Source organism: Leuresthes tenuis, unplaced genomic scaffold (genome assembly GCF_036924035.1).
Source record: "Leuresthes tenuis unplaced genomic scaffold, fLeuTen1.0.hap1 SCAF_2, whole genome shotgun sequence".
Classification (NCBI taxonomy): domain Eukaryota; kingdom Metazoa; phylum Chordata; class Actinopteri; order Atheriniformes; family Atherinopsidae; genus Leuresthes; species Leuresthes tenuis.
Genome location: NW_027325356.1, coordinates 39,713,966 through 39,741,126, shown reverse-complemented (window position 1 = coordinate 39,741,126; position 27,161 = coordinate 39,713,966). Strand labels below are relative to the sequence as shown.

The window sequence follows — 27,161 nt, the reverse complement described above, 5'->3', positions numbered from 1 at the left end:
CACAGTCCTTCTCATATACCGACCCCCTAGACCAAACCGCTCATTCCTCCCCGAAATACATGATCTATTCACATCACTTTGTATAATGTCAACCAATATTGTCATCATTTGCAATTTAAATATCCACAATATGACAACCCCTCCTGTCCTTTTGCAACAGAATTTCTGAGTCTCCTTGAATTTCTTGATCTGCAGCAACATGTCAAGTTCCCTACACACAACAGGGGCCACACACTAGATCTGGTAATCACTGACTCAGCCTCCATCAAGAACCGAGAGGTCTATTGCCCACTGGTTCACACAGGAACTGCGGATAATGAAAACAGCTGGTTGTCCTCTGGAGTACCAACTCAGAAACACTCAGTGGGTTACATGATGAGATTAACTCGAATATAGCTATAGTTGGGTTATGCTCCTTATCTGAGCAAGGGTAATTATCCTTTGTTACATGGCGGTGAATGAATCAAATCACTGGCACAAAGCATGCAATACCACAGTAGATAAGTGGCGCTGTACCCATTTAATCTATCGCTAATAGAGCCACTTCTGGTTGACGTCTTCACCACCAACAACAACAAAACTGAGGCATTCGAGAAAGATGGCGAACGAAGAGCAAGATGAAGCGACATCCCTCTACATTTGTGATGAGCATGCGATCAAATGCGATGCACAACGGCACATTCTCCATCGCGTTGTTTGTTTCTTTATGACAGCGGTGACAACAACAGTAATATTGTATCCTTCGACTTCCGGGTGACAATTGCGGGAATAAATCTTGAGCATGCGCAGAACGCTTAATCCTATCCACTGTCGTCTTAAGGCACGTTAAGTGGGCAATCGGATCGAGTTATCTCAGGGTCTTAATTCAATCCCAAGTAACCCGATCCGATTCGATTTCTTGTCGGATTAAGCTAGTTACATGAGCTGAACAACTCAATCTTATTGATATTTAGCCATTAATCCGATCCGATTGCCTGCATGTAACCGCACTGACTGAGCTCACTGTTCAAAAACTGGTCTTTCGGGAACATCAAATCGTCTAACTCCAAGTCCCTAAAAGAGGCTCGGTCAAAATTTTATTCCAACTTAATCAATAAAAATACTTGAAACTCCAAGAAGCTTTTCTCTACAATAAACCATCTTCTGAAGCCACAACCATCACTTTCTACTGAAGCTACAAATGAACGCTGTAACAACTTCATTGACTTCTTCAGATCCAAAGTCAACAACATCCGCTCTCTGATGCCCAGCTCCTCCCCTCGTTCTCCCCCTGCCACAACCACTCACACACACTCCTAAGGACAATTTTAGAGACACCATTTAACTTTTTTGGATGGTGGGAGGAAGCCGGAGTACCTGGAGAGAACCCACGCATACACAGGGAGAACATGCAAATTGAAATGCTCCAGCTGGGAGTTGAACCTGTGAAGGGACAGTGCTAACCAACACCACAGTGCAGCCTCCTGCTCAAATCATACATCCCAATTCTCAGCCCAGTCATCACCCAGGCTGTGAACCCCTTAATTTCAAACTGGTCATGTCCCACCTGCTGTCAAAGTTGCTGTCATCCGCCCCCTCCTTAAGAAGCCCACCCTGGATCCAGAGGCTCACACAAACTACAGGTCTAATTCAAGCCTTCTATCTAAAGTACTGGAGAAAGCAGTTGCCTCTCAGCTTCAGGAACATCTCAAACTAAACAATTTGTTCGAAAACAATTGGGGCTTTCGCTCAGCCCACAGTACCGAAACAGCTTTGCTTAGGGTAACGAATGACCTACTGATGGCAGCAGATGCAGGATCACCATCACTTCTTATTCTGCTTGATTTGACAGTTGCGTTTGACACTGTGGACCACACCATTCTCCTGGTGCACCTCCATAACATGATTGGACTGTCAGACTACAGTCTACAGCACTACAGTGGTTCCAGTCTTACCTCTCAGACAAGACTGAATATAGAATAGAATAGAACAGCATAGAATAGAAAAATACTTTATTCATCCATCAGTGGGGGAAATCAGTGGAGCTCAAATGCAGTGACATTTCCAACCACCAGCAGGTGGCGCTATAGTTGAGTGTCAGTATGCACATAAGTATGCAGTCAGGGCAGAGTCCCTGGCAAGCCTATGACATTTGGTGAAGATCATACAATGTGTGCACCAAACTTCATAGGCTGCACTTGGGCTCCACCCGGAACACATACATATGCCAGAAATGACACCTGCTTATAGTGTCACCTACTGGTGGCCAATTTTGTCACTTTTTACGCCTGGAGGTACTATGGATGGCTGGGATTCTCACATCCAACTCTACACTTGAGGGATGGCTGTGCAGTGCGCATCGGACAGAGTCCAGCACATACCCCGATGTTCACACCTGCGAGCCCATTCGTGGCTGCTTGCAGCTTTAATCAGGGCCCGAGCTGCAAGGCAGCAAAGCCCTATTGTATTCCTTGGCGTTTGACAAGATGACAAATTGGTGCCATTTTGTTTTTTTCCACACCTCGCATTTGATTGAACTCCTCCTACAGATTAAGGAGAACAGAACTGACCTTTTTTACCAGTTTGTCCAGGCGCCTACAGTTTTTGTCTGTAGTGCAACTCCCCCAGCGGACAACAGCGTAGAACAGTGCACTCTCAATGTTAGTGTGATAAAACATGCATATCATATCATTACAGACATTGAAGGACCTGAGCCGTCTCAGGAAGAAGAGACAGCCCCTCCTGTACACTGCTTCTATGTTCGCAGACCACTCCAGTTTATTATCCAGCATCACCCCAGATATTTGCTCTATCTCCCCTCCATCAATGCAGACTAACTGGTATGGAGTTTTAGATCTCCTGAAGTCCACCACCTGCTCTTTGTTTGTGGTAGTGTTCAGGAACAAAAAGTTATTTTTGGTCCAGCCATAGAAGGACTCCACAAGGTCCCTGTACTCCTTCTCCTGTCCACCGCGCACACATGCCACAACAGCCGTATCATCAGAATACTTTATGTATTGTGGCAGGACTCTGAGTTGTACCTGAAGTCTGATGTGTACAGGGTGAAAAGAAAAGGAGTGTTCCAGAAACACATATCCCCATCCTGACATACTGTGGTCTTGCAGTCAAATAGTCTATAATCCACGATGTCAGGGAGAGGGCCACACTGCACTGGAGAAGTCAAAGAACATGATTCTCACATATGAACCAGGCACATCCATATGAGTATATGCCCGATGCAGTATGTACAGAATCGCGTCTTCCACTCCTATGTGTTTCTCATAGGCAAACTGGAGGGGGTCAATCTCATGCGACGAACAAGAAGTCTCTCCAAGGTCTTCATGATATGAAATGTCAAAGCCACCTGTCTGTAGTCATTCAGCTCCACTGGTTGCTCTAATTTGGGCACCGGTATGAGACAAGAAGTTTTCCACATCACTGGGACTTTTTCCATCTGAAGGCTCATATTGAAGAGCCTATGAAGAGGGATGTGAGTGATGGGAGCAGCCAGAGTTGTGAAGGTGAAGCTGGGCTCAGGAGGCCTGGATGTGGTAGCTGCCACAGATGTGGAGGTATAGCTTGACTCACGAGACCTGGTGGTGGAAGCTGCCAAAGAGGTGGAGGTACAGCTGGACAGAAGAAGCCTATTGGTGAGAGTTGCTGCAGAGGTTGAGATGAAGTCAGACAGAGGAGTAGGCTTGGCGATGCGAGTTGCCATTGAGGTGGAAGTACAGCTGGACAGTGGAAGCAGTATAGAGGAAGCAGCTATAGTAGTGGGAGTGGAGGAAGCAGCAGCAGAGATGGAAAAAGCCACACTATCAAACCTGTTGTAATATTGGTTGAAAGTATTGGCTCTGTCCAAATCACCTTCCAGACAGAGTTTTTCAGTCTGTATCCAGTGATGGTGCTCATAGCCCTCCACACCTCCTTGGTGTTATTGTTCTCCAACCGTCTCTCTACCTTTTTCTTGTACTCCACCTTAGCTCGACGTAGTGTCTTTTTAAGCTCCCATTGTACACTCCTCCACCTTTCTCCATCCCATTTTCTGTGGTGTTCCACAGGGCTCAGTCCTTGGGCCCAGTCCTTGGGCCCATCCTTTTCATCATTTACATGCTCCCCATTGGCCGTGTCATCAGCAGACATGGGATTTCTTTCCATTGTTATGCTGAGGACACACAACTCTACATCTAGACTGTTCTAAACCCCTTTGCAGCCCTGTCATCCCTCACCACCTGTCTTGAGGAGATAAAGACTTGGATGAACAGCAACTTCCTCCAGCTAAATAGCAATAAAACAGAGGCCCTTGTCATTGGCTCTCCACATCAGGTTCAATCTTCACCCATATCTCAACTTTCCTTTGATTGCCAAATCATCCCTCTCTCCTCCTCAGACACAAATCTGGAAGTTCGGTTCGATCCCCATTTGACTTTCAATGGCCATATCAAGCACCTGTGCAAGATCTCACTCTACCATTTTCGCAACATTTCCAGGCTTCGCCCCACTTTAACCTTGCCAGATGCTGAGAAGCTTGTCCATGACTTTATCTCCTCAAGACTGGACTGCTGCAATGGACTCTTCACCAGGATTCACGTCAAGTACATCCAGACGCTGCAATGCATTCAAAACAGCGCTGCCAGGGTCCTGATGAGAGTCCGAAAATATGAGCACATAACCCCATCCTCTACTCACTGCACTGGCTCCTTGTCCCATTCCGGATCAACTATGAAATTCTGCTGCTCACCCACAAATACCTCAATGGACTCACACCTCCCTACTTACAAGAACTCATCACTCCACAATCCTCCACCCACTACCTCAGATCTTCTGGCAGTCTCCTCCTCCGAGCTCCCAGCACCAAGCTCCCCACCATGGGAGACTGAGCCTTCTGCTCGGCGGCACCTTGTCAGTCTCCCTATCCAGCTGAGGGCTGCACAGAGTCTGGACTCTTTCAAAGCTTGCCTAAAAACCTTCTTATTCATAAACGCCTTTGACTGCTGACATGACTGTGATCTGTGTATTTGATTATTTTTCTTTATTATGCTTTTAACTTGTTGCTTTTACCTTGTAGTACTCTGAGATCCCTGATGAAGAGTGCATTATACATAAAATATATTATTATTAATAGTAGTAGTAGTAGTATTACCAGGGGTTTGAAAATCATTCTCATGTGGTGAGGTGCCTTTAAAGTTAAATTTGCTGCCGTTGCCACACCCTTTCACGAGGGGTAAAACTTTTGATAACCTCTAATGACAAGGGCTTAATGCTTATACTAACCAAGTTTCAGAGTGAATGTGTTGGAGGGGTTTGTTATAACCGTAAATCAAAATTGAAACTGAAACTGCATTTGCATTCAAAATGGCAGAATACACATTTGAAATTGATAAGGTGAACACTGTCAGCATAATAACTCCAAGCATAAAACATATGACTCACTTTTGTCAGTGGGTGATACTATGGCAATGAGAAAATATTGATGAAGACATGAAGATCTGGACCATAGAACCAGCTCTGGATGCAGGTCGGTGTTTGAGATTTCAGATGGTAAGGTGAGCTTTTGGTGTAGGTCAACACGCATTTTCCAGTCCCTTGCTGTGCCTATTAGGCCTGCATAGGAAGAGGAGGGCTTATTGTGCTGTTGCTCTCTTTTTGTATGAACAGTATTATCTGTTGCTGGGTGTTTAGAGGAGTCACATTGGTTGATATTATTTTATCTTTGAGTGTTGCAGCCAAGCACCTTAAAACTTGATTGTCATGCCAAACGTATCTAGCTTTTGTTAAGCTTTCCTTGTAACCCTCCAGGATGTGTTTGAGGGTTGCTGGAGCTGCACAGAGATGACAAACTGGATCCTTTCCAAACCAGAGCTGGAGATTGGTTTGAGTAGGCAGAACACCATAGGTAGCTCTGACGATGAAGCTTATTCTGTTGAAAATGGGACTAATAAATTAGTTAAAGTTACCATACAGTGTTGCAACCAAGCACCTTAAAATTTGATTGTGGCGCCAAACATATCTACCTTGTGTTAAGCTTTCCTTGCAACCCACCTGGATTTGTGGGTTGCCATTCATTCCAATGTCTGATTTAATCATTATTTTGGGCTTAAATACTTCTGATAGTTGTGGCTCCATTGAAAAATGTAAAACCTTTTAATTAATAATTTTTTCCTTGTTATACTTCACAAAATCATGTAAGTGGTATCAAAATAGAACTCTTGATCTCAATGAGAACCTTAAATGACCTGTACAAGAATAATAAACAATTTTAACATTCAGCTGGAAGTTGAAGAAAATGGTCCGTTGCGCTATCCTTTTGGAATGTGGCAATAGGAGTCTGGGAAATCTCACTAGACTTTTATATTTGACAAGGGGGTAGACATCCCTTCAAAGGTTTGGTGATTTGCAATAAATTTAGATGGAAGAGTACAGCTCTCCAATGCATTTATGTCTATATAAATATTGTTAGTATCTAGAAAAGTAAATGCAGTGTGTGATAATCAAAAGGTCTTGAATCATTCAGTTGCCGTAGAAAAACATTTTCCACCTGGAGAGAACTATAGAGGGAAATAATTAAAATCAATATTGCTCAGCTTTCCACCAGTACTTGAAAGCAGAATGTATTTGTGGATCTGTGAGAAGTTATTAGGCTGTGAAAGGAGTTTAAAAACTCCTCATGTTTACATGTCTTCAAATTGCTTGGTATTTGTGTATGGATTTGAACACACTTTTGCAAGTACCCAAAGTTACTCACAAATTCCATCCATCCATCCATCATCTACCGCTTATCTGGGGGTTTGGGTCACGGGGGCAGCAGCTTTAACAGAGAAAACCAGATGTCCCTGTCCCTGGCCACTTCCTCCAGCTCTTCCGGGGGGACCTCGAGGCATTCCCAGGCCAGCCGAGAGACATAGTCTCCGTGTCCTGGGACTCCCCCGGGGTCTCCTCCCAGTGGGACGTGCCCGGAACACCTCACCAGGGAGGCGTCCAGGGGGCATCCTAACCAGATGCCCGAGCCACCTCATCTGACTCCTCTCAATGCGGAGGAGCAGCGGTTCTCACCCTATCTCTAAGGGAGAGATAGGGTGCTTGACTACATTTCGGCTGCTTGTATTCGCGATCTCGTTCTTTCGGTCACTACCCACAACTCGTGACCATAGGTGAGGATGGGAATGTAGATTGACCAGTAAATAGAGAGCTTCGCCTTCTGGCTCAGCTCCTTCTTCACAACGACAGGTCGGTGCAGAGCCCGCAACACTGCAGACGCTGCACTGATCCGTCGGTCAATCTCACGTTCCATTTGTCCCACACTTGTGAACTGTGACTGTACTCACAGACTGTATTTGTACTCACAAATTGTTGTGTAAAAATGTAATATACATTTGAAATCATTATGAAACTAATTACTTCATGTAAACTGTTTGTAAAATGTTTTCAGACATGTTGTGCTTTTCTGTAAAACTGCACTGTTCACACGTGCCTTCTTTTGCAAAATGACCATAGTACTTTTGGGCAGGCGATTGTCATTACAGAAAAAAATCTGCTTGCCTTGATGTCATGACATAAAAATTGAATGTTGATCTGTGTCTGTTTATCTGTGCCTTACATGTGTGGTATGTAGTTGTGCTCATAAACTAGGCATTCCGTTGTCTGAATGAGGAGGGGTCTTCTATACTTTTACTTGCTTTTGGTAGTTCTCATTCTTCTTGATACAAGGCATAACCCTAATGTTACTTATGGTTAACCATTTTCTTCCTCTTGTCTTAGGTATTGGAGGGCTGGAGGAGTGTGTCTTGAAGTCTGCTACCCTGTCAGTTTCACCTGCCTGCCCACCCTTAACCCCACTCAACTTTGAGGCAACACCCATCGTACGGGTTGCGATAGAACCCAAACATCCAAGTAGGTTTTGGCAGCCACTCACACAGTTCTAAAAATATTGGGACTGTTTTATATTATAAATTATTCTTTGAAACTGAAATTTCTGTTTAGTCATTCACCTTTCATGTTTCTTAGAAAATATGTGGTGAATGTTTTTTTGTTAAACATCCATTTGTGTACACACACCTTTTGTTCAGCTTTGTGCTGAAGTTCCCATAAAAAATATTCAAACTTTGATGCAGCCACAAACAACTTTTTGGTATTTGAAGATATGGGCTGCTGTAGATTCAGAGGTATAGTGGCTGTTTTTCAACTGTTGGTTGTTGGGCTGTTGGTTCAATAGCACATACATATATATTGCATATAGGGTGCTATAGGGTACAAGATACTAAACTCCACTTTGCCTCCCAGTATGTCTCATTTTGGGTGTCTTTGTTAAAATCATCTACTAATGTAATGTAAAAAGATGCTTACCAGAGCACACAGCCTCTCCCTATGTGTAAATTGTATTTCCCTCAGTCTTCTTCAGTGCTGCCTTAGCTGCATAAGTGTGCTTGTGCAAAGGAGTCTTGGTCTGAGCAGATAAAGTCCTAGGTCCTCCTTTACTGAATAACCCACCGTTTTTGGTTAAAAATATCAGTCTATATCAGTGTTTCTCAATTCCGGTCCTCATGACCCACTGCCCTGCATATTTTAGATGTTTCCCTCCTCCACCACACCTGATTCAAATGAATGGCTCCTTATCAGGCCACTGCAGAGCTTGGTGACGAGCTGATCATTTGAAAGATGTTTTAAAAAAGAATAAAAATAAATGAAAAATAAAAAAAGAGCTTTTAATAAATCACACAAATCTTCCATTATTATTATTCAAAGATTGGCACGTGGCCTATAAATAGACAGTATGCTCACCATATGTAGTTGTCCAAACAACCTGCTGGAAGCGGCAGCCAGCTGATGTCGAGGTTCCCGCCTCTTGCTCTAGTGCTATTGTGAAGTTATTCCACATTTTGTGTATAGTGTCACAGTCAACCTCCTGTGATAGCAACCCCCCGCCCCCTGTAGGTTATTTGGGGTGGGTGTGTTAACCTTTCAGTTTCTCTTTTATATGGATACATTTGTTTGCCTGGTGAAGCTGAGCTGGTGAGTTCGGAGTTATATAAAATGTAACAAGTTATGTTGAATACTTGAAATATGTTTGTGTATGCGGATTATACGGTGGTTAATATGTTCGTGTCATTAATGTTGTGGTTTAGTGTATTTGTGTCGTTTCAGTTGATTACCTGGCTAACGGCACGTTTACTGTTAGCGAGTTAGCTAAGCATCTGTGGAACAGGAATGATTTAAGAAAAATAAAGCAACTGAAAGACAGTACTCGATGTCCGAGCTTGAGTGTGACACTGTTTCACCAGAATAAAACACCCTATACGGTGGGAGTTATTCAACTACTGTAGATAGTTGAGTAAAACCGTACAGTAATCAACACTAAGCCAGCCCCGTGACGGAGAAGCGGAGGCCGGACAGTGTCAACAAAATGGCAAGCTACAGGATACTATCGTGCGGAGAGGACCTGGCGGAAAATCCTGGCTGACCGACAGTACATCGGACTCACATTAAGCCCTCAGCAAAGGGTATGGCTTGGTCTGTGACTGTGCTTTGGTGACTTTCATTGTGACTGTTTAGCGCGACAGCACAGGATAAGCCGATTGCCGCAAATACGGTGTTAGCACGTCAGCTAGCTGCCAACCGGAAAAGGAAGTGGGACTGCCATCTTGGTACAGGTGCGGTGGATGGAAGTATGTCATCAAAAGTAAAGGAGAGAATAAAAGCATGGCTGACTGTGGGGAATTAAAGAAAAAGCGTTCTTATGCACAAGGGGCTTTTAACAGGAAGGCAAATGCAATTGGATTTAACATGGATCTTTTAAATGAACATGACCTAAAACTTGAACTGAGGGCACTGTTATGGAAGAGGGAGAAGCAAGTGGTTACGAAGTGGATGTAGCAGATGTGAAGAAAAGGCTGCATGATTGCCGCACAAAGTACAAAGACATTGAGATGAAGGTAAAAGAGACATTGTGGTCACGCTTTGCGACGGGTCAATTTGGCAGTCTGAAGGTGGATCTCAAAGAAGTGTTTGGTCAGGCCACGTGACCCTTGAGCAGTATGATATGGTCCATACAGCATTAGAAGGCAGAGTCGAAACGCTGGAGGAGTTTGTGCAATGCTGGGACTGTCATGTCCCGGACAAGGAGGTAGATGACATGCGGGTTTGCCTCAAGGACTACAAGGAGAAAAGGAGAATGACTTTAGTTGCACTGACTAATTACATGCGCCAAAACAACAGGTCAACACATAGCGAACTTGGTGTCCTGGCAAGCGGTGAGAAGAACGAGGGGGGTGTTGACAGCGGAGACGATCGTCAGTGTGCTGGAGACGGTGGCACGGTGCAGCATAATGGTGTCCTATGTGCAGGTGCAGGCCCAGCCACCAACCCAACTACTGCTGTGCTTGGCAGTGCACCGGTTATGTGGACCGTCGTGATGGGGCACAAGGCACGGGCATCCCATTAGTGTCTCCCCAAGCTCCACCACAGAGGTATCCACCACAATGGTCCATGAACCCAACATTTTCCCGCGGCTTCTCTAGCAGCAACAGAGAGGAACACATGCTGTGTTACCGGATAGTGTTGGGTTAGGACGAAGTGTGTCTGCCACTTCCGAGAGGTTAACTGGGCCCAGGATTGCGCTCGCGCCCCTCAGCCTACCAAAGTTCTCTGGAGACAGGAGAGGCTATTGGCGATGGAAGAGTAATTGGGGGACCCTTCAGGCATTAGCCGAATCCACGGGCTCCTCAGAGTGTAGACTCTTCCACCTGCTGGACAGTATTGCTGATGCAGTAAAACGCGAACTCAGGCTGTCTCATTGCCGTACTGCAGAAGAGGTCTTCCGGGTTCTGGAGGACTGTTATGGGGACATGTCGCAAATAGTGGACGATATTGCACTGGAGCTACAAGATTTACCAGCTGTTCGCAACAACCAACCGAGGGAAACTTTGCAGTTGATCCAAGCGGTGGAAAGGGCACTGTTGGACCTTATACACTTGGGTTGTAAGTACGCCATAAAAAACCAGTTGGTGATCCGGTCACTTGAAAGTAAGCTACCAGACAGCATGAAAGAGAGGTGGCTTTTGTATCGATGTGATGCGGCCAGCAACGTCAACCCACGTAATCGGTTCGATAAACTATGGCAGTTCCTGAAAGATCAGAAGACGGTCCTGGTGCAACTGGAGCAGTTACAGATCACAAGACGACCAGCCTCTGCCAGAGCCTGTGAACCAAACCCCCGTGAAAGGCCTAAGGAAAGACTGGGGGACAGAAAACTGGAGAGGCATTCATTTACCAAGGCCGCAGCGAGTGAGGTGAGGAAAGAATCTTTGCGGGATCCTTGCAGTGTGTGTGGCGAAGAGGGGCATCCTGGACGGTTATACCACTGTAAGATATTTAAGAAGGCCAACCCAGCAGAGCGGAGGACTCAGGTAAAAAGGACCAAAGCCTGCCCCAAATGCTTGGATCTACATGGGAGGGACGGTCTGTGCAATAAGAACTTCCTCTGTCGCAATGACGAATGCAAAAGAGGTGACGGCCCGTCTGATCACCACTTCTTCCTGTGCCTCAAATCACCAACCAAAAAGGACACTGCTAGGGCGGAGACAAAGGACAAGAGGAGAGATCCCTGTGGTCCTACCGAGGACCAAGAGGCTTTGTTTGCTGGTTTAGGCCTGACCTCGGAGCAGCTAGAGGCTGTGCGTAAAGCTTGCACAAACAAGGTGTCCTCAACAATATGTGCTGGCAAAGATTTGATGGGAGAAAGTGGACAGAAAGAGTACCCAGTCCTCATGATGATTGTGGAGGTCATGACCAAGAGAGGAGACTGGGTCGGAGCCCTAATCGATCTAGCCTCTGATACTAACTATATCACTCACCAAGCAGCAGAGAGACTTGGATTGGCAGGTGAGCCAATCACGCTGGTTGTATACGGTGTAGGTGGTATGGAGGTGAGGGTTGAGACAAAGAGGTACTGTGTGAGTATAAAAGTAGCCACAAAAAGGGGGACATGGCGGCTCCATGAAATGCTCTGCTATGGTCTGGAGGAGATAGCCAGAGTGGAGCATGCAGTGGACTCGGAGCGCCTGGACAAATTCTTCCCTGGTGTTGTCAAACCGGGGGGACTGACCCGCCCGGAGAAAGTTGAGTTACTTATCAGTACCCGGGAAGGTCGCCTTGCCCCCGAGCGGATGATGAGGTGTGATGATCTGGTATTGTGGGATGGTCCACTTGGAAAGACCATCAGTGGTGTGCACCCGGATCTGTTTGAGGATGTTGAGGTAACCACACGCCACTCATCGACCCACTTTGCATGCTCCATGAGGGCAGAGTCCAGGAGAGTCAAGGTCCTCCATAACTACTGCCCCGAGCTAAAGGGCAGCGCTGAGGTTGGAACCACGGTTGCTTGCAATGCTGAGATTGTCAAGTGGCTGCAGTAGGACAGCATTGGGGCCGCCTGTAACCCTATGTGTGGTGGTTGTCGTTGTGGGAAGTGCGCCCCTGGGGGAAAGGAGATGTCACTCGCTGACGAGCGAGAGTTAGAGATCATCAGGGGAGGTCTGATCTTCAAGCTGAGTGACAACCACAGCGACAGGCCCCACTGGGACGCCAGGTACCCCTGGAAAGAGAATCCCACTACCCTGCCAAACAACCGCGAAGCTGTCAAGGCGGCGTTTCTGAGATCAGAGAAGAGCCTCGAGAGGGATCCGAAGTGGAAGGAAGCTTACGCAAGGCAGGTGCATGACATGATATCCAGGGGGGCGGCAGTCAAGCTTTCCAGGGCTGTAATGGACAGTTGGAGCGGAGCTGTGTGGTGGGTGAACCACCTGACAGCACCCAACCCACACTCTGTCTCCACCCTGGTGAGGTTAGTCTGGGACAGCAGCCGTGAATTCAAGGGTGTTAGCCTAAATAGCATCCTGCTGAAGGGCCCGGACGTCTTGAACCCCATCCGGAAGGTCCTGCTCCGTTTCCGGGAGGGGGAGCACGCTGCGGTCGGCGATGTGTCCAAGATGTACAACTCGGTGTGGTTGGAGGATCAGCAAGTGCATGTCCATTGCTTCCTGTGGAGGGACTCTCCGGCAGATGACATTGCGGACTACACTGTGGTACGAGTGAACATGGGCGATAAGCCGGCTGGCTGTATTGCCCAGGTGGCCATGAGGGAGACTGCCAATCTGCCACAGTTTGCAGACAAAGTAGAAGAAAGACAGGTCATCGTAGAAAATGCCTACGTGGATGACATTCTGGTGTCCCACAATGACCCCAAAAGACTGAGCGAAATCCTTCAGGGGGTTGAGGCCATTCTTGCAACTGTGGGGGTTTTACCTTAAGCCTTGTTTGCGGTCTGGCCAAAGTTTAGTGGTGTTCCCTCCAAAACTGAGACTATCATGTTGCCCAACCAGTTATGCGACGAGGATAACAAGGCCCTGGGAGTGGGTTACCACGTGGGGGAGGACAAACTTTTCCTTATGGTGGCTGTTAATTTCTCAGCGAGGAGGAAAAAGATGCGCACCGAGCTCAACCTCACCCTGGAAGACATAGATGAGAAGACACCGGATCCCCTTACACGTCGTATGTTACTGAGCCAGGTAGCTGGACTTTATGACCCCCTTGGTCTTGCGACGCCCCTGAAACAGAAAGGCGTCATTCTTGTCAGGAGGGCCTTTCAAGAGGCCGGAACTTGGACAAAGGATACGTGGGACAAGCCACTGTCTGGTGAGCTGCGCGGAAGAGCAATTGATCTCTTCAAAAAGTATGCTCAGCTGAGTACCATCACTTTCCCCAGGAGTATTACACCATCCGGCTGGCTGGGTAAACCCTGGGGGCTCACATTTTCCGATGGGAGTTGTGACTCTTACGGGGCAGTTCTCTACCTGCTCTGGGAGACTTCAGGGGCTGTTGTGACCCGGCTTGTGGAGTCAAAGACTAAATTGACCCCCCTTGACCAGAAGGGCGACGCTGTTAAAGCGGAGATCTGCAGAGCCGTTTTTGCTGCCCGCCTGAAGGGGTACATACTGACGCATGGGCGGTTGGAAGTGGGTAGGTGGTACCACTTTGTGGACAGCCAGACTGTGTTGGGAGCCATTCAACGGGACAGTTATGGGTTCCAAACTTTCTTTGCTAACCGTGTTGGTGAGATCCAGGAGGCCAGACCTGTGACAGATTGGTGGTGGGTCCCCGGTCAGTACAACGTGGCCGATCTTGTCACGAGAGGGTGTTCCCCTGAACAGCTTGATGGTAACTCCTTGTGGCAGAGAGGTCCCGAGTTCCTGACTAGGGCAGTGGAGGAATGGCCCATAAAGTCTGCAGCGGAGGTGGCCTCCGGTACCAGGGAGGTCGTGAGTAAGCTCCAAAGGAAAGCTTTCTCTGCCATCATTACAAGGGCGCAGAGAAAGAAGTTGTCTGCCTCAGGCAGTCCTACTGGTTTAAATTCCATGGTTGAGGACATGGTGGTCACGGGGCCTCCTGCGGTCGATAATAGGGGACCCTCGCCAGATACTGTCACAGGGTCTTCATCAACAGCATCTTGCACCTGCAGTATAAGAAGATTTTGGGGTTTGGCTCTTGTAGGACAGGTGAATCTTTTAAGGTTTGCTACTTTAACTAAACTCTGTGGGGCTGTGGGATACATCCGCAGAGCCGTGTACTTCTGGTGACTAGGTAGAAATCGAACCGACGAGCGTGAACAGTGGGAGGCAGTACTCACAGTCCAGGAGCGAGAGGAGGCGTTCAAGGACTTATGCCTCGCAGCCCAGGCAGGTGTGACCTTCCCCACGACTACACTCAACCGTCTGGTTGTGAACAGGGACAGTGCAACGGGTCTCTTGTTGTGCCACGGCCGGATTCAGTCATTTGGTACGGGAGGGTCTGGAGTTCCATTGGTCCCCTACAAGGAGCGGATCAGCACCCTCCTTGCAGAAGAAGCCCACCGTGCCAACCATGAAGGCGTTGCCGGTACCCTCCTTCGGATGAGGAAAAGAGCCTGGGTGGTGCAAGGCCCTAGAGTCGCTTGTAGAGTTGTGGACATGTGTATTCATTGTCGGAAGCGCAGAGCCAAATTATGTTCTCAAGTGATGAAAGATCTCCCTCATGTACGCACCGGGCCAGCAGCTCCCTTTGAGTACACAACACTGGACCTGTTTGGTCCATACGTAATTAGGGATGTGGTGAAACGGCGCACAAAGAAGAAGGTCTGGGGCGTAGTCTTTAGTTGTATGGCCTCTAGAGCGATCCATGCAGATGTGGTCGAGGATCTGTCGACTGAGGGCTTTCTCAAAACTTACCAGCGATTTACTGCCCTAAGGGGTCATCCGAAAAAGCTCTGGTCCGACCAGGGCACCAACTTCGTGGGGGCCAAACCTGCACTGGAGGATGTCTACAGCTTTCTGGCGGGTGTCGATAAGGAGGAAATCCAAAGAAGAGTGGGTGTGACTGGGACTGACTGGGTGTGGGAGTTTAGTCCAGCAGAATCACCGCATCGGAATAGGGCAGCAGAGGCAGCTGTCCGTGTGTTGAAGAGGTCGTTGAGCAGTGTTGGTGAGGAGGGTGATTTGACCGTCCTTGAGTTCCAAACCCTCCTCTACCTGGTCGCTAACCTTTCCAATGAGAGACCGATGGGAGCCAGGGCTCAGGTTCAGGAGGAGACTGTGGAGATTGTGACACCGAACTCATTGTTATTGGGTCGTGTGGGTCCCAGAGGTGACACCCAAGGTTTTGAATTCCCTACCTACCCGTTCAGTCGTCTGCGAGCAGTTCAGGTGGAGGTGGAGAAGTTTTGGGGACGTTGGAGCCAGCTGGCAGGACCTCATCTGTTTGTTAGACAAAAGTGGCGTGCCCCAGCCAGGAATGTCGCCGTCGGAGACCTGGTATGGGTTGTGGACCAGAACGCCCTCCAGGGTCGTTTCAGATTGGGTCATGTCCAGATGATAAGGGTGTTGTCCGAAATGTCAAGGTGAAGATTTGTCGTTTCAGTTGATTACCTGGCTAACGGCACGTTTACTGTTTAGGAGCGAGTTAGCTAAGCATGTGTGGAACAGGAATAATTTAAGAAAAAATAAACAACTGAAAGACAGTACTCGATATCCGAGCTTGAGTGTGACACTGTTTCACCAGAATAAAACACCCTATACGGTGGGAGTTATTCAACTACTGTAGATAGTTGAGTAAAACCGTACAGCTATAGCTGGTGATGAACCTGGCTAGCTGCTGCCACTGCGCCAGCCTCCTGCTCGGGCTGGGCTAGCTGTCGGTGAACCCGGCTGGATGTTGCGGCGCTAGCCTCCTGCTGCAGCCGTTTTTCATCATTAACGTGACTGCTGCAGCTGCCCTCATCGACTCCAAATTATTCAGTTCCCTGTTTTAAAAAATACAGTGGGTCACCAAAGCGTTATACACACAAACAAATAACACGATCCCTTAATTACTTCTTCCCACTTTTTTACACCGCAATCTATATGGTCCTTCATGTCCTTTGAAATATAAGAGCCGGCTGTAGCTCAGGAGGAAGAGCAGTCGCCCACTCGGAAGGTCGGTGGTTCGACTCTGGCTTCCCCAGGATACATGTCGAAGCGTTCTTGGGCAAGACACTGGTATGAATGTGTGTGAATGATTAGAAAGCACGTAGTTATGTGTATATGTGGGGTGAATGTGGCATGTAGTGAAGCGCTTTGAGTGGTCAGTTAGACTAGAAAAGCGCTATACAAGTACAAGTCCATTTACCATTTACCAATTGGCACAAGGTAAACAAAATAAAGATAAATAAGATAAATAACTACTGCTTAACTCAGGCGGGAGAGGGCTGCACAAAGCCTCAGCCTATCAGAATGTCTGACATCACTCTGTTGTCGTTTTCTGTTGAGTAATGAGAGAGTTGAGAGGAAAATCTCTTCAAAAGATTTATTCACATAGGATTTCGGTCTCACAAGGTCAATTTCTGGATGGACAAAAACACTAACAGCAGCAACCCCCACCTGAATGGAAACCTCCAGGAAATCTGTAGGTCTCTTGGGCTGGCAACAGTGACAGTTGTAAATGAGGATTGGAACAGGGATATGGAAACAAGGCAGGCAGACCCTGTCTTCAACGCTGTAACCTTCTTAGTCCACCAGTAAGCGATAGCTGTACTCTTGGTGGTGGACAACCACACAATTGTAAGCAGGGTAGTCATAGGTAATTTGGGCAGGGAGCATGATCTAATTGCAGGGACTAAAAGACTGACAGAGGCTGGTTTGGGTGCTAAAACGGGTCAAGTATGAATCCTCAAAAATAATTGTTTTAACAATTGCAATCATGTTGAAGAGCCCAATTCACAGAGGGGACAGGTTATTAGAGTCAGTTCATTAAGGTATGTTCTATGAGGTTAGTATGATGCCATTTCAGACCCATAATGTTTATTAATTTTGAAACAGATATTTAAAATTGAAAAAAAATTTTGAAATTGAAAGTCCAATTTTGAACTTGAACCTTGGAAAACAGAAATATTTATTCAATTTAGATTAATCTTTAATCTAATTGTTTTTTTTATTTAAGAATTTCACTTTTATTTAATTTTTCAAGTTCAATTCTATATTTTCAGATTCAGTTATTTTGTTTTCAGCACTACATTTATTTTTACACTTTCAGATTGATTTTTTTTTCAGTTTCAAACTACCAACAAAAGAACCAACAAAACTACCGCAAGTTTTGTTGGTTAGCCATTACCTGCTTATTAGTTTGGATCTGAAAGTCCCGCTCCGTCACTCTCTACTACCTTTGGAGGTGTCTGCCATTTTGACTGGGACTTCTAATCCATACTTTGCACAGATGTTCCTGTACACTCTTCCTGCTAATTGGTTATGACGTTCAATGTATGCTGTACCTGCCTGCATCTTAAACCCGTCCGGACGTCTTTTCTATGCCACGTTTAAACTAATTTTAGACATAGTTTTTATAGGCCTACTACTTCTAGGCTCTGTGCACAACTGTGGTGCCATTTCAGAGGGTGGCATACTGTTCCAATTAATTTTCCTACAGCGTAATTTTATTGTCTCAGCAGTAGACAACTGGAAACGCGTACAAAGGTGTAAAGCAAATAAAGCTACAGGAAAATGAACTGGTACAGTGAACAGGTCCTCCACCTTCTAGAACTACAGTTATAAACGTTACAGTTATACACAACAAGTTTTACAAATAAATCATAATTCCGTGCCCACTCATGTCTTTCTATCTTCATTTTTATTCGTCACTGGCAAAAACTCCACATACCTAAGCTTTTTCCTTTCATATGCTTCTGCCACTAATGCCTCCCAAGGAACAGTTAGCTCTATGAAATAGACTCTCATTCTACTCCTAGACCACAAGACTATTTCAGGCCTTAGATTTGTAGAGGCTATTTATTGGGGAACAACAAGCTTTCCTCCTTAATCTTTTTATATTTCCCAATCACAAGCATCCTCTAAGCTGCTTTGCTTCCTTATTATCTTTTTAACTTTCTTCCCCTCTTGAACAAACTGAATTAGTACTCTCTTCACCTTAGACCCTCCTAAATTCACCTGCCTTTGTCGCCATGTCGCCATGTATACGGCCTTGTGACAGTAACCTTACAACATTACGGGTCTCCATTTACCCAGAATTTTAGGTTCTGGGGAGTTGGGGAGTATCATATGTTGCCCCTATCAAATATCTAATACTCATTTCCTCCATACTCCACAGCTCTTCAATTCAGCCACTGTCCCTGCTTAGCCTGAGCCACTGCCTTTGTATCCCTTAACATTTACTCCTGTCTACGAACCTGCTCAACAACTAGCTTTCTCTTCTCCTTGGGACCTGCTCTACTCCACACTGGTTTGCCTGGGCCAAGCCCAACCCCAATATTGCTTCATTTAAAAGGATTATATTCTATAGAAATCAGTGGTTAAAATAGGCCTACTATAATTTTCTACAAGTTGCATTTCCAAATAAATAAACACATGCCTTGATCTTGGCTTCCAACCTTCATGTCCATGGGGGGTACTGCCCCTTACTGCTCTTTGTGTTGTTTATCTTGTAGCCAAGCATCTCTAGGATAATTGCTTTGCTTTATTGGTCTCTATGATGATCCCATGTAGTCCTGCATTCACATATTCTAGGAGACGTTCAGGAGATACTTAGCATTGGCCTTGCAGGCTCCAAGTATCCAGATTATTCAGCTGTCCTTGTGTTAAGGCTATCAGGGGCTATAACTATTGGGGCTTGGTACCCTTACTCGGGTAGGGATGATGGGGATGTATGGCCTCTGACCTGTCATCCTGGCTCCCCCTTGCCGTTGCATCTTTGTTGTACCTCATCAGTTTCTAGCTGTAATAGCAGATTCCATTTTATAACATTAGAACACTGGGTCATAAATTGTTTCTTAGATAGGTTAGATGTTGGGTTTTGAAGTATCCATTGGTCCTACGTCCTCTGCATATATACTCTCTCACTGGGATTGCTGAAATAGTGGCATTCCAGCATTCTGAGGTTGTCCACTCTGTTACATGAATATCTTGTTCCAGTAGCCCACTTACCATCAGAATGTCCTGGTCCGCAAATACCTGGTATACCTGGTACCTGGTGTTATGGTGTTTTTCCCCCCTCTTTTCTGTCTTCTCAAACCCCAGCTGGTCGAGGCAGATGGCCACCTTTCCTGTGTCTGGTTCTGCCAGAGGTTTCTTCCTATTAAAAGGGAGTAGTTCCTTTCCACAGTCGCCTCAGGCACACTCAGGACGGGAGATTGGACTGAAGAGTTTCGGTGCAATCTGTTGGTTTCCTTGGCTATGATATTGTTTTTTGAATTGGCTCTATATGAATGAATTGGATTATTTTTAAATTAATTAATCGGATTTCATTGGATTATGATTACAATGAATTGAATTCCAATTGGCTTGAATTGGACTATATTATTTAAGTGCCTTGAGATGACAATTGTTGTAATTCGATGCTATATAAATGAAACTGAATTGAATTGAATAGTATTGATTCCACTCAAATCCCTCAAAAATCTAAATCAGAAAAAGGAAAACTGTATTACAGATAAACTAGAGCATTATATTTTTATTTTTTGTATTTTATGAGCATGCTTTTTTATCACATATATCATAAAAAAATCGTTTCCTTGTTAGGTCCTGTAACATTACCCTATCTGGTGTCTTCTTCAGTCAGCCTCTCAAGCATGACAGCTAATTCATGTATAACTGTGCATGTGAAAAGCTCAAACAGAGGTTTGTTTTTACAACAGTGGCATTTTATATCACAGACTTTTTTTAGTCTCTGAAAAAAGAAACAGAAACATATGTAACTGAGGGCAACTTTATTTTGAATCCAGCTGTAATAAAATGCAGTATTGGTAGCGCAGAGAGTACCTGATAAGAAAGCATTTAAAAACACCGCTTTGCAGTGCTATAGAGTTCCTGTTCATTTCAGAAATTTCATTTTCTTTCAAATTTCTTTTTATGCCTCCCAACTATTTGAATGTTAAAAAGATACCACATTGTCTGCCTGTGATGACAGATTTTTGATACTATGTGTAACTTGTAATACTTTGCACTTGATATAACTTCTTATCACTAACACAGAGTTAAATTAAATATATTTTTTTAGATATTTCCCAATTAGTACCAGTCAAGTTATTGAGTTACTCACCACTAAACACTAAACAAGACAGTAAAGTAACTCATTTGTTTATTTTAGGTGAGATGCCAAAACTGGTGCATGGGATGCGTCTGTTGAACCAGGCAGATCCATGTGCTGAGGTTCTGATACAGGAAACAGGAGAGCATGTTTTGGTCACAGCTGGTGAGGTACATCTGCAACGCTGTCTGGATGACCTCCGAGAAAGGTCAGTGAGTGTGGTGCATCAGGTTTTCTTTTCTTCTAAATTTCTTAAAAAAGCTTTTCAAAAGTTGTTTCTTAATTATAGCTTTCCGGTTGTTCTTGTTCAATTAACTAACATCTCCATTTATCTCATCCTCCCTTTTTCAGTTGAGTTATACTGATCATCTTTTGTATTTGTATTTTTTTGTTGGATCGTATGTAATGACTGTTTATCAGGGGTCCAAGTGCTGGAACCATATTGTTTTTGTTCTGTTTTTTAGGGGTCAAAGACTGCAGAGGGCACAGCAGCCATGACTGCAAATATGTAGTTTCAAGCACCAAGGGTGCTAAAACCCTATTGTTTTTTAAATGTTTTTTTAAATTAATATTATTCTGTATATAAAACTCATCAGCTAGCCTAAACCGTAAGGCTTGGAATCAGGCAAAAAAAATTACACCTGTCATCCGTGGTGGTAGTGCTGTTCTGAAAGTCACATTTTCACACCCTTTGAAGTGTAAACTGTATCACGCACATTAATAAAAATTATATCCCCACGTTCCTTGGATAAGGCTGATCAGATTGAGCTCATTCGTGGCATTTCACCAATTGGAACCTTTTTTTGGTAGAGCAAAATTATAAAACCTATTTTTGTTAACTCCTTCTAGGGTTCAAGCTTGATAAAACTTGTCAACTTAAAGTATTGACAAAGCTGAAAAATGTGACTGGAGCAGAATGTTGATTCACTGTATTATTTAAAAAATAATGCATGTACAAAGTTTGTCTTGCCAGCTATCAAACTAGAAAGTGGTGAGTATCTCCACTTCAGTAATACGGTAGAATATAACATGAAATTTGATACCTAACTTAAAGCATCCTTAAGCAGAAAATATATCTATTTTGGCAAAAGTAAAAAACAAGGGGGCACTGTAAATGTGAGTAGTATATATCTCAAAGTAGGCACAAAAACAATCACAAAGTGATTGTGCAATGTTGAGATTTTCAGAACACATTCCCTATATCACACTGAACATCTGAAACAAACAATCTGAAATACTAACAGTTTTTCAAAATGCCTTTCACTCACCATGATTTAGTAAATGTTACAAAAATTGGCAGAGACCTCTCAACTGTCTTGATGAAGCTTTCCAATACCTGTTAAGAATGGTGAATGTATGTATTGTACAGCAACAGTTCACATTTTTACATGATACACATGTAAGAGGATAAACATTTGGAGGACAGACAGTGTGGAGTAGGTAAGAGGATAAACATTTTATTTTGTTCTTGAAATATTCAACAGAGGCTCACCCAAAAAAAATGAAGGTACACAGAAACCTTTCTATGATGCAAGATTTTTCTCAGAATTTTTGTACCAACCATGCAATTTATTTTAGTTTTGAAATACTTTTAGATAATACACGTAAACGCAAAATATTTTGTATTTCGTCAAATATTCAAATGAGGCTCATTAAACTTTTTCATGGCAGGCTAGACACTAGCTCAATCATGTGAGATATTTTTCAGAAGTTTTTGATGCAACAGTATAAAGGATTTTTTTTAATTTTAGGGACTCCTACCAGATACATATAGCTCTTTCCACTCGACAAACTTGTATATACCAGGCAAAGATGAACCGTGGTGGAATTGCTAACTAACCTGCACAAATGCTTTTCAGAAGTGCTTTTATGAGAACAAATACTAGTGCTCAATCAAACGTTGCCTATTCAATTTTGTGTAAGTTAGTTCAACTCTGTAAAATATATAGGAAACATCTGCTGCAGATACTAAAATTTGATACTGTCGGTAAATATATGATTGTGACTTACTATGCTATGTAGGGAGGACACCGTATTGAGGTGAGTTTAATTCAGCTGCAGACGACGCCCCCAGTTGAATGAAATCGTCAAAGCAAAATGTCCTTCCACTCATTTGCATTTCTTGGTCAAGTCCTTTTCAAAAGCAAGCTGGATCTAATAATATGTTCTTTCTTGAAGTGAGGTGATAATTAAGTACCTGTATAAAAATGTTAGTTAAAAAAATTATAGCTGCAAAATTAATTTATAAATATATTAGTTAAAATAAAAAGCCTAATTCGTGGATGGTAGGGCCTGATTTATGAGTGTCCCCTGGGACTCACCCACAATGCCAGGTCTGAGTTTAAGTGGGGTTTCTTTTTTAATTTTATTCTGTACAGCATGTTTTGGACAGGTCAGAAATCCACGCTAAATAAAACATTTGAAAATTTGAAATTTGAAACATGGACTGTAAGTGGGCTATGCACCCATTCTATGCACCTATTCAGATATTTGGAGCTTTGCTAAATGGATTGAAAGGCCAATTTTATGAGCTCATACTCTAGTTGTTAGAGGACTACATGTTGTCATTCTAACTGGAGTTACAAACCAAGGATTGATTTTGTGAAGAGCCAAGTCGAAACTTTGCACATGCTCATCCAAGCTCAAAGTCACTGGGTTAGGTTTGAGAGTTTTTACTTAGTGGTCTCCCTCCTACGCAACTAGATAGCTGCCATGGAGTTTGGTGTAGAGTCCAAGGGGGTGCACGCTACAACTTGTGATCTGGCTGGTCCTGCTCTGTGTACTGTCATCTTTTTGGAAGGGAGGGAGGGGCAGTTTATGTATTTGAGGTGTAGTGTGCTGGGAGTGTGCAGAGTAGGATGCTGAGGCTTCCTTTGGGTTGAGTGGTCCAGGTGAGTGATATGTGGTCTATGTGGAAAGAAATGAGACGAGGACCATATAAAATTAATTAAATAAATTTTTACTTCTGTAGTAGTGGCAAGAGGGAGGTGGACTTAGGGTTAGGGCTATAGGCCTATGAACTTCAGTTTAGGATAACTCGGATGGGAAAGGTCTATAAGAGGAGGAGACAGTATTTTGATTTGGGAGGAAAATGTTTCCATAAAAAGATTTATTATAATTAATTTTTATTTTTCTAGTAATGGCCTATTGAAGGTGCTCTTGGACTCTAGCCCTGTGACCTTTATGTTAAGGGCAGGTGGAATGGGAGAGTATAAAAAGAGAAAATGGTGGTTTTATTTGGGATGACAAATACTTTTTTTGAAGAAAATTTGTTCAAATTCATTTTAATTTTTAGTAGTGGTAAAGTAGTAGCATGGGGGACGGGTACTTAGGGTTAGGGCTATTGTCCTGTGTCCTTAGGTTAAGGGCAAGTGGAAGGGGAAGGTATATAAAAGGAAAGTATGGTAGTTTTATTTGGGGTAAGAAATGTTTTCTAAAGAAATTATTAAGATACAATTTTCAAGTGGTGGCCTGGGGGATGTGGACTTCAGGTTAGGGATTCTGGTCCTGTGACCTTAGGTTAAGTGTAAATGGAATGGGGATATAGATAAAAGGAGGAAATGGTACATCTGTTTGGGATGAAAAAAGTGTTTTCATAAAAAATTCTGAGAATTATTCTGAGTAATTTTTCTCATTAAGGTTTATCAAATTGTTGTTCTTTTTTTATTTATTGTAGTTCTAAATTGGAAGATTATTATGATCTTGAAATATCAAAATAAAAATATATTTTATTATTTTTCGTCACTCAAAATATGTGTCACACTCGCCCGCCAAAAGGCTGTGCATTTATCGACACTTTCAACCCCAGGTAGACCAAGTATGGAGAAATGTAAGAAAAGAAAAATATCTGAAGAAAATAGAACATTTAATGATGCCTGGGCAGATTAATTTGTATTTACTTCTGACGAGAGTGGCTCACAAGTATGCCTAATTTGTGGTGAGAAAGAGACCTTCAACTTGCCGTGTTTTTTATTTTATTTTTATTTTTAAGAGTTCAATATGTGTGCATTAAATAAATACAATTTAATTTTCACTGTAGCACTTCATTGATTTCGTAAGCAACACACTATAGTTGGTTTTATAAAACGTAAAGGTAATAAACTATATCTTCATTTTAGTATTTAGTAAAAGTATTTGCAGCTCCCAGTGTTTTCTTTACCGTGGAAACCGGGTCCAAATGGCTCAGTATGTACCCTTCCTCTAGCTACGTAGAATCAGTTTCTTTGCTGTTATAAGGCCATATGCCAGAAGGTGCTGTTGTGCACTATTTAGCTTCCTTAACCCCTCAGATGTTCCCAGAATTATTAAAATAAGATCTGGGTCTAGTTGAATCCCCCAAATCAATGAAAAGAAATCAAATATTTCATGCCAATAGTTTTGAAGTTTGGGGCAGAGAGCGAAACTGTGAAACCACGGACTCACATTTCTCACACAAAGGAGAGACTTCAGGTTTTAGTGAACTGGCAGAATAATAAAATTCACCACACCATCACTGATACAACCTCTCAACTTAATAATAAAAAACAGTTTTGCAACATTGAGTTGAAACTTTCTAAAGGTCACACCGATTTATTATTATGTAGATCTGAGTAAAGTTCTAAGACTACATCCTGAGACTGCAACACATTCAACAAATCACACTTATTGTTGGGTTCAGGTAATTGATCCAGAGGGCTTTTTTTAATTTTTTCTTTTAGATGTTTTGGTCATACATCTGTTTACCAACTTTCAAATATGTAATTCAAAACTGGTGGCTACATTGAAAAATGAGTTAGACAATTTTTCTAGTACATCGTATCATTTTTAACTTGCAGCGTCGCCAGGGGCAGCATGTTCAACAAATCCAAAAGCAATTTGCAGTTTAACATTGCAAGGGACATAAGATTTGACTGACAAAATCTCATATTGATCTAATCAAATCCTTAAGAGGAGTCCATTAAAAAATGAAAAGCATAAAAAAAAAACATAACAAAATATAACTTTTGATTGAAAATGCCTGACTTCCTTTTCAATTTAGGGTATATATGTCAACAGCTACATACCGGTAGGTCTTGACATATGATATGTTTGTGTTCTCATTTTCATATTTTTGTATAGCTTCTCTAGGGGGCCCTAAGGGCACTGTTTTTTGGAAATCTGATTAATCAACTCATGTCAAATAGTAGAGAACCTCTCCTATGCTTTTGAGCATCCATGACCATGAAGGATCAATATTCGCCAACACAATATCAAAATATTTAATATGAAGCAACATCAAAATGTTAAGTATCAATGGACCACTTGAAGTGGCTCGGCTCAAGCTCCCAGGAACATTAAATCATTTTTTCATCCAATTTTAAAGTTTTCACTTTCTTTTGCATAAAGTTGGTGCTGTGATTATAAATTAATACATTTATATAGATCTGATCAGGCAAAGTCTCTGATCATACTTGCGAAATCATGGGAAGATCACATTGCGTTTGAGTGACTTACAGCTTCCTGTGTCATAGCAACACATGGAAATTTATCACACTGTCAGAGCCAGGTGCAAAAAAAAATCAGTTTTCACAAAGAGCATTTCTTAACCAAGTTTGAAGTTGATCGTGTCACAAAGCTGATCTAAAGTAAAAAATGGCACTGCTACTACACTAGTTGATACTGTGACATTTGGTAATGTGCCATGTATTTCTGTTTAGGTTCACACAGTGACTATACATGTGCAGTTTAATGTTGATTGGACCAAGTTTGTGTGGTAGGGCAAAAACTAAAATCCATTGCAATTTAATGTCAAGGACATCACAAACTAAAGTAACTAAAGTAAACTGGACTTTACTCTGAAAGTCGCATCGTATGTCTCATACTATTGATTTAATCATTGTGCCAACTTTGATAAACTATTTTAAAGGGGACTATTTTAAAGTAGAAGTGGTCTGTGGTCATTGTGTATGTTAACTGTGATAACTTCTGGTTGTGAATGTCAGTGTTTGGATTCTTAGCCTTCATACCTGTTCTACATGTGTCATATCTGTACCACATTGACACATATAGACCAACATATTTATTGGTGCCCTGTAGGTAATAACTCTTGTAAATAATTTCTGTTATTAACCATCACTGGATACTGATGCTAATGCTTGATCCCCAACATTAATATATCACATGCCTATTCACTTGAGGTGTAGAAAGTATGGTGTTGTTCCTATTAAATCATAGTGAGTTGATGCTTACTTGCCTCCCAGTCTCTGGAGAGGGGTTTCAGTTGGGGTGAGAGGGGCACCACCACTGCTTAAACCAACATATAGTTTGACCAAAGCTTGACCGCTTATGTTTCAGTAAGACCTCAGGAAATTGTTTCATCATTTTGTAAAAGGACATAATATGTCACCTTTAATTTTTTTTTTCAAGGTTTGCTAAAATAGAGATGAGTGTGTCAAAGCCCATCATTCCATTCAGAGAAACTGTGGTTCGTCCTCCAAAAGTGGATATGGTGAATGAGGAGCTGGGCAAGCAACAGAAAGTTGCTGTCATTCATCAGGTGAGTTACCCTCAAAGTCATTAAGCAGTAGTTTGTAGTAAAGTCCATGAAAGCTTTATGTGTTTTCTCC

General features: G+C 43.3%; 1 protein-coding gene across 1 annotated transcript in view; it reads left to right on the top strand.

The window, feature by feature from the left end:
* efl1 (elongation factor like GTPase 1) overlaps positions 1-27,161 on the top strand; it is a 107,548-nt gene that overhangs the window by 56,582 nt on the left and 23,805 nt on the right. The window contains exons 16-18 of the mRNA XM_072381056.1: positions 7,738-7,869; positions 20,638-20,785; positions 26,962-27,091. Of these exons, the coding sequence (XP_072237157.1) occupies positions 7,738-7,869; positions 20,638-20,785; positions 26,962-27,091 (410 nt within the window). The remainder of the gene's footprint in view (positions 1-7,737; positions 7,870-20,637; positions 20,786-26,961; positions 27,092-27,161) is intronic.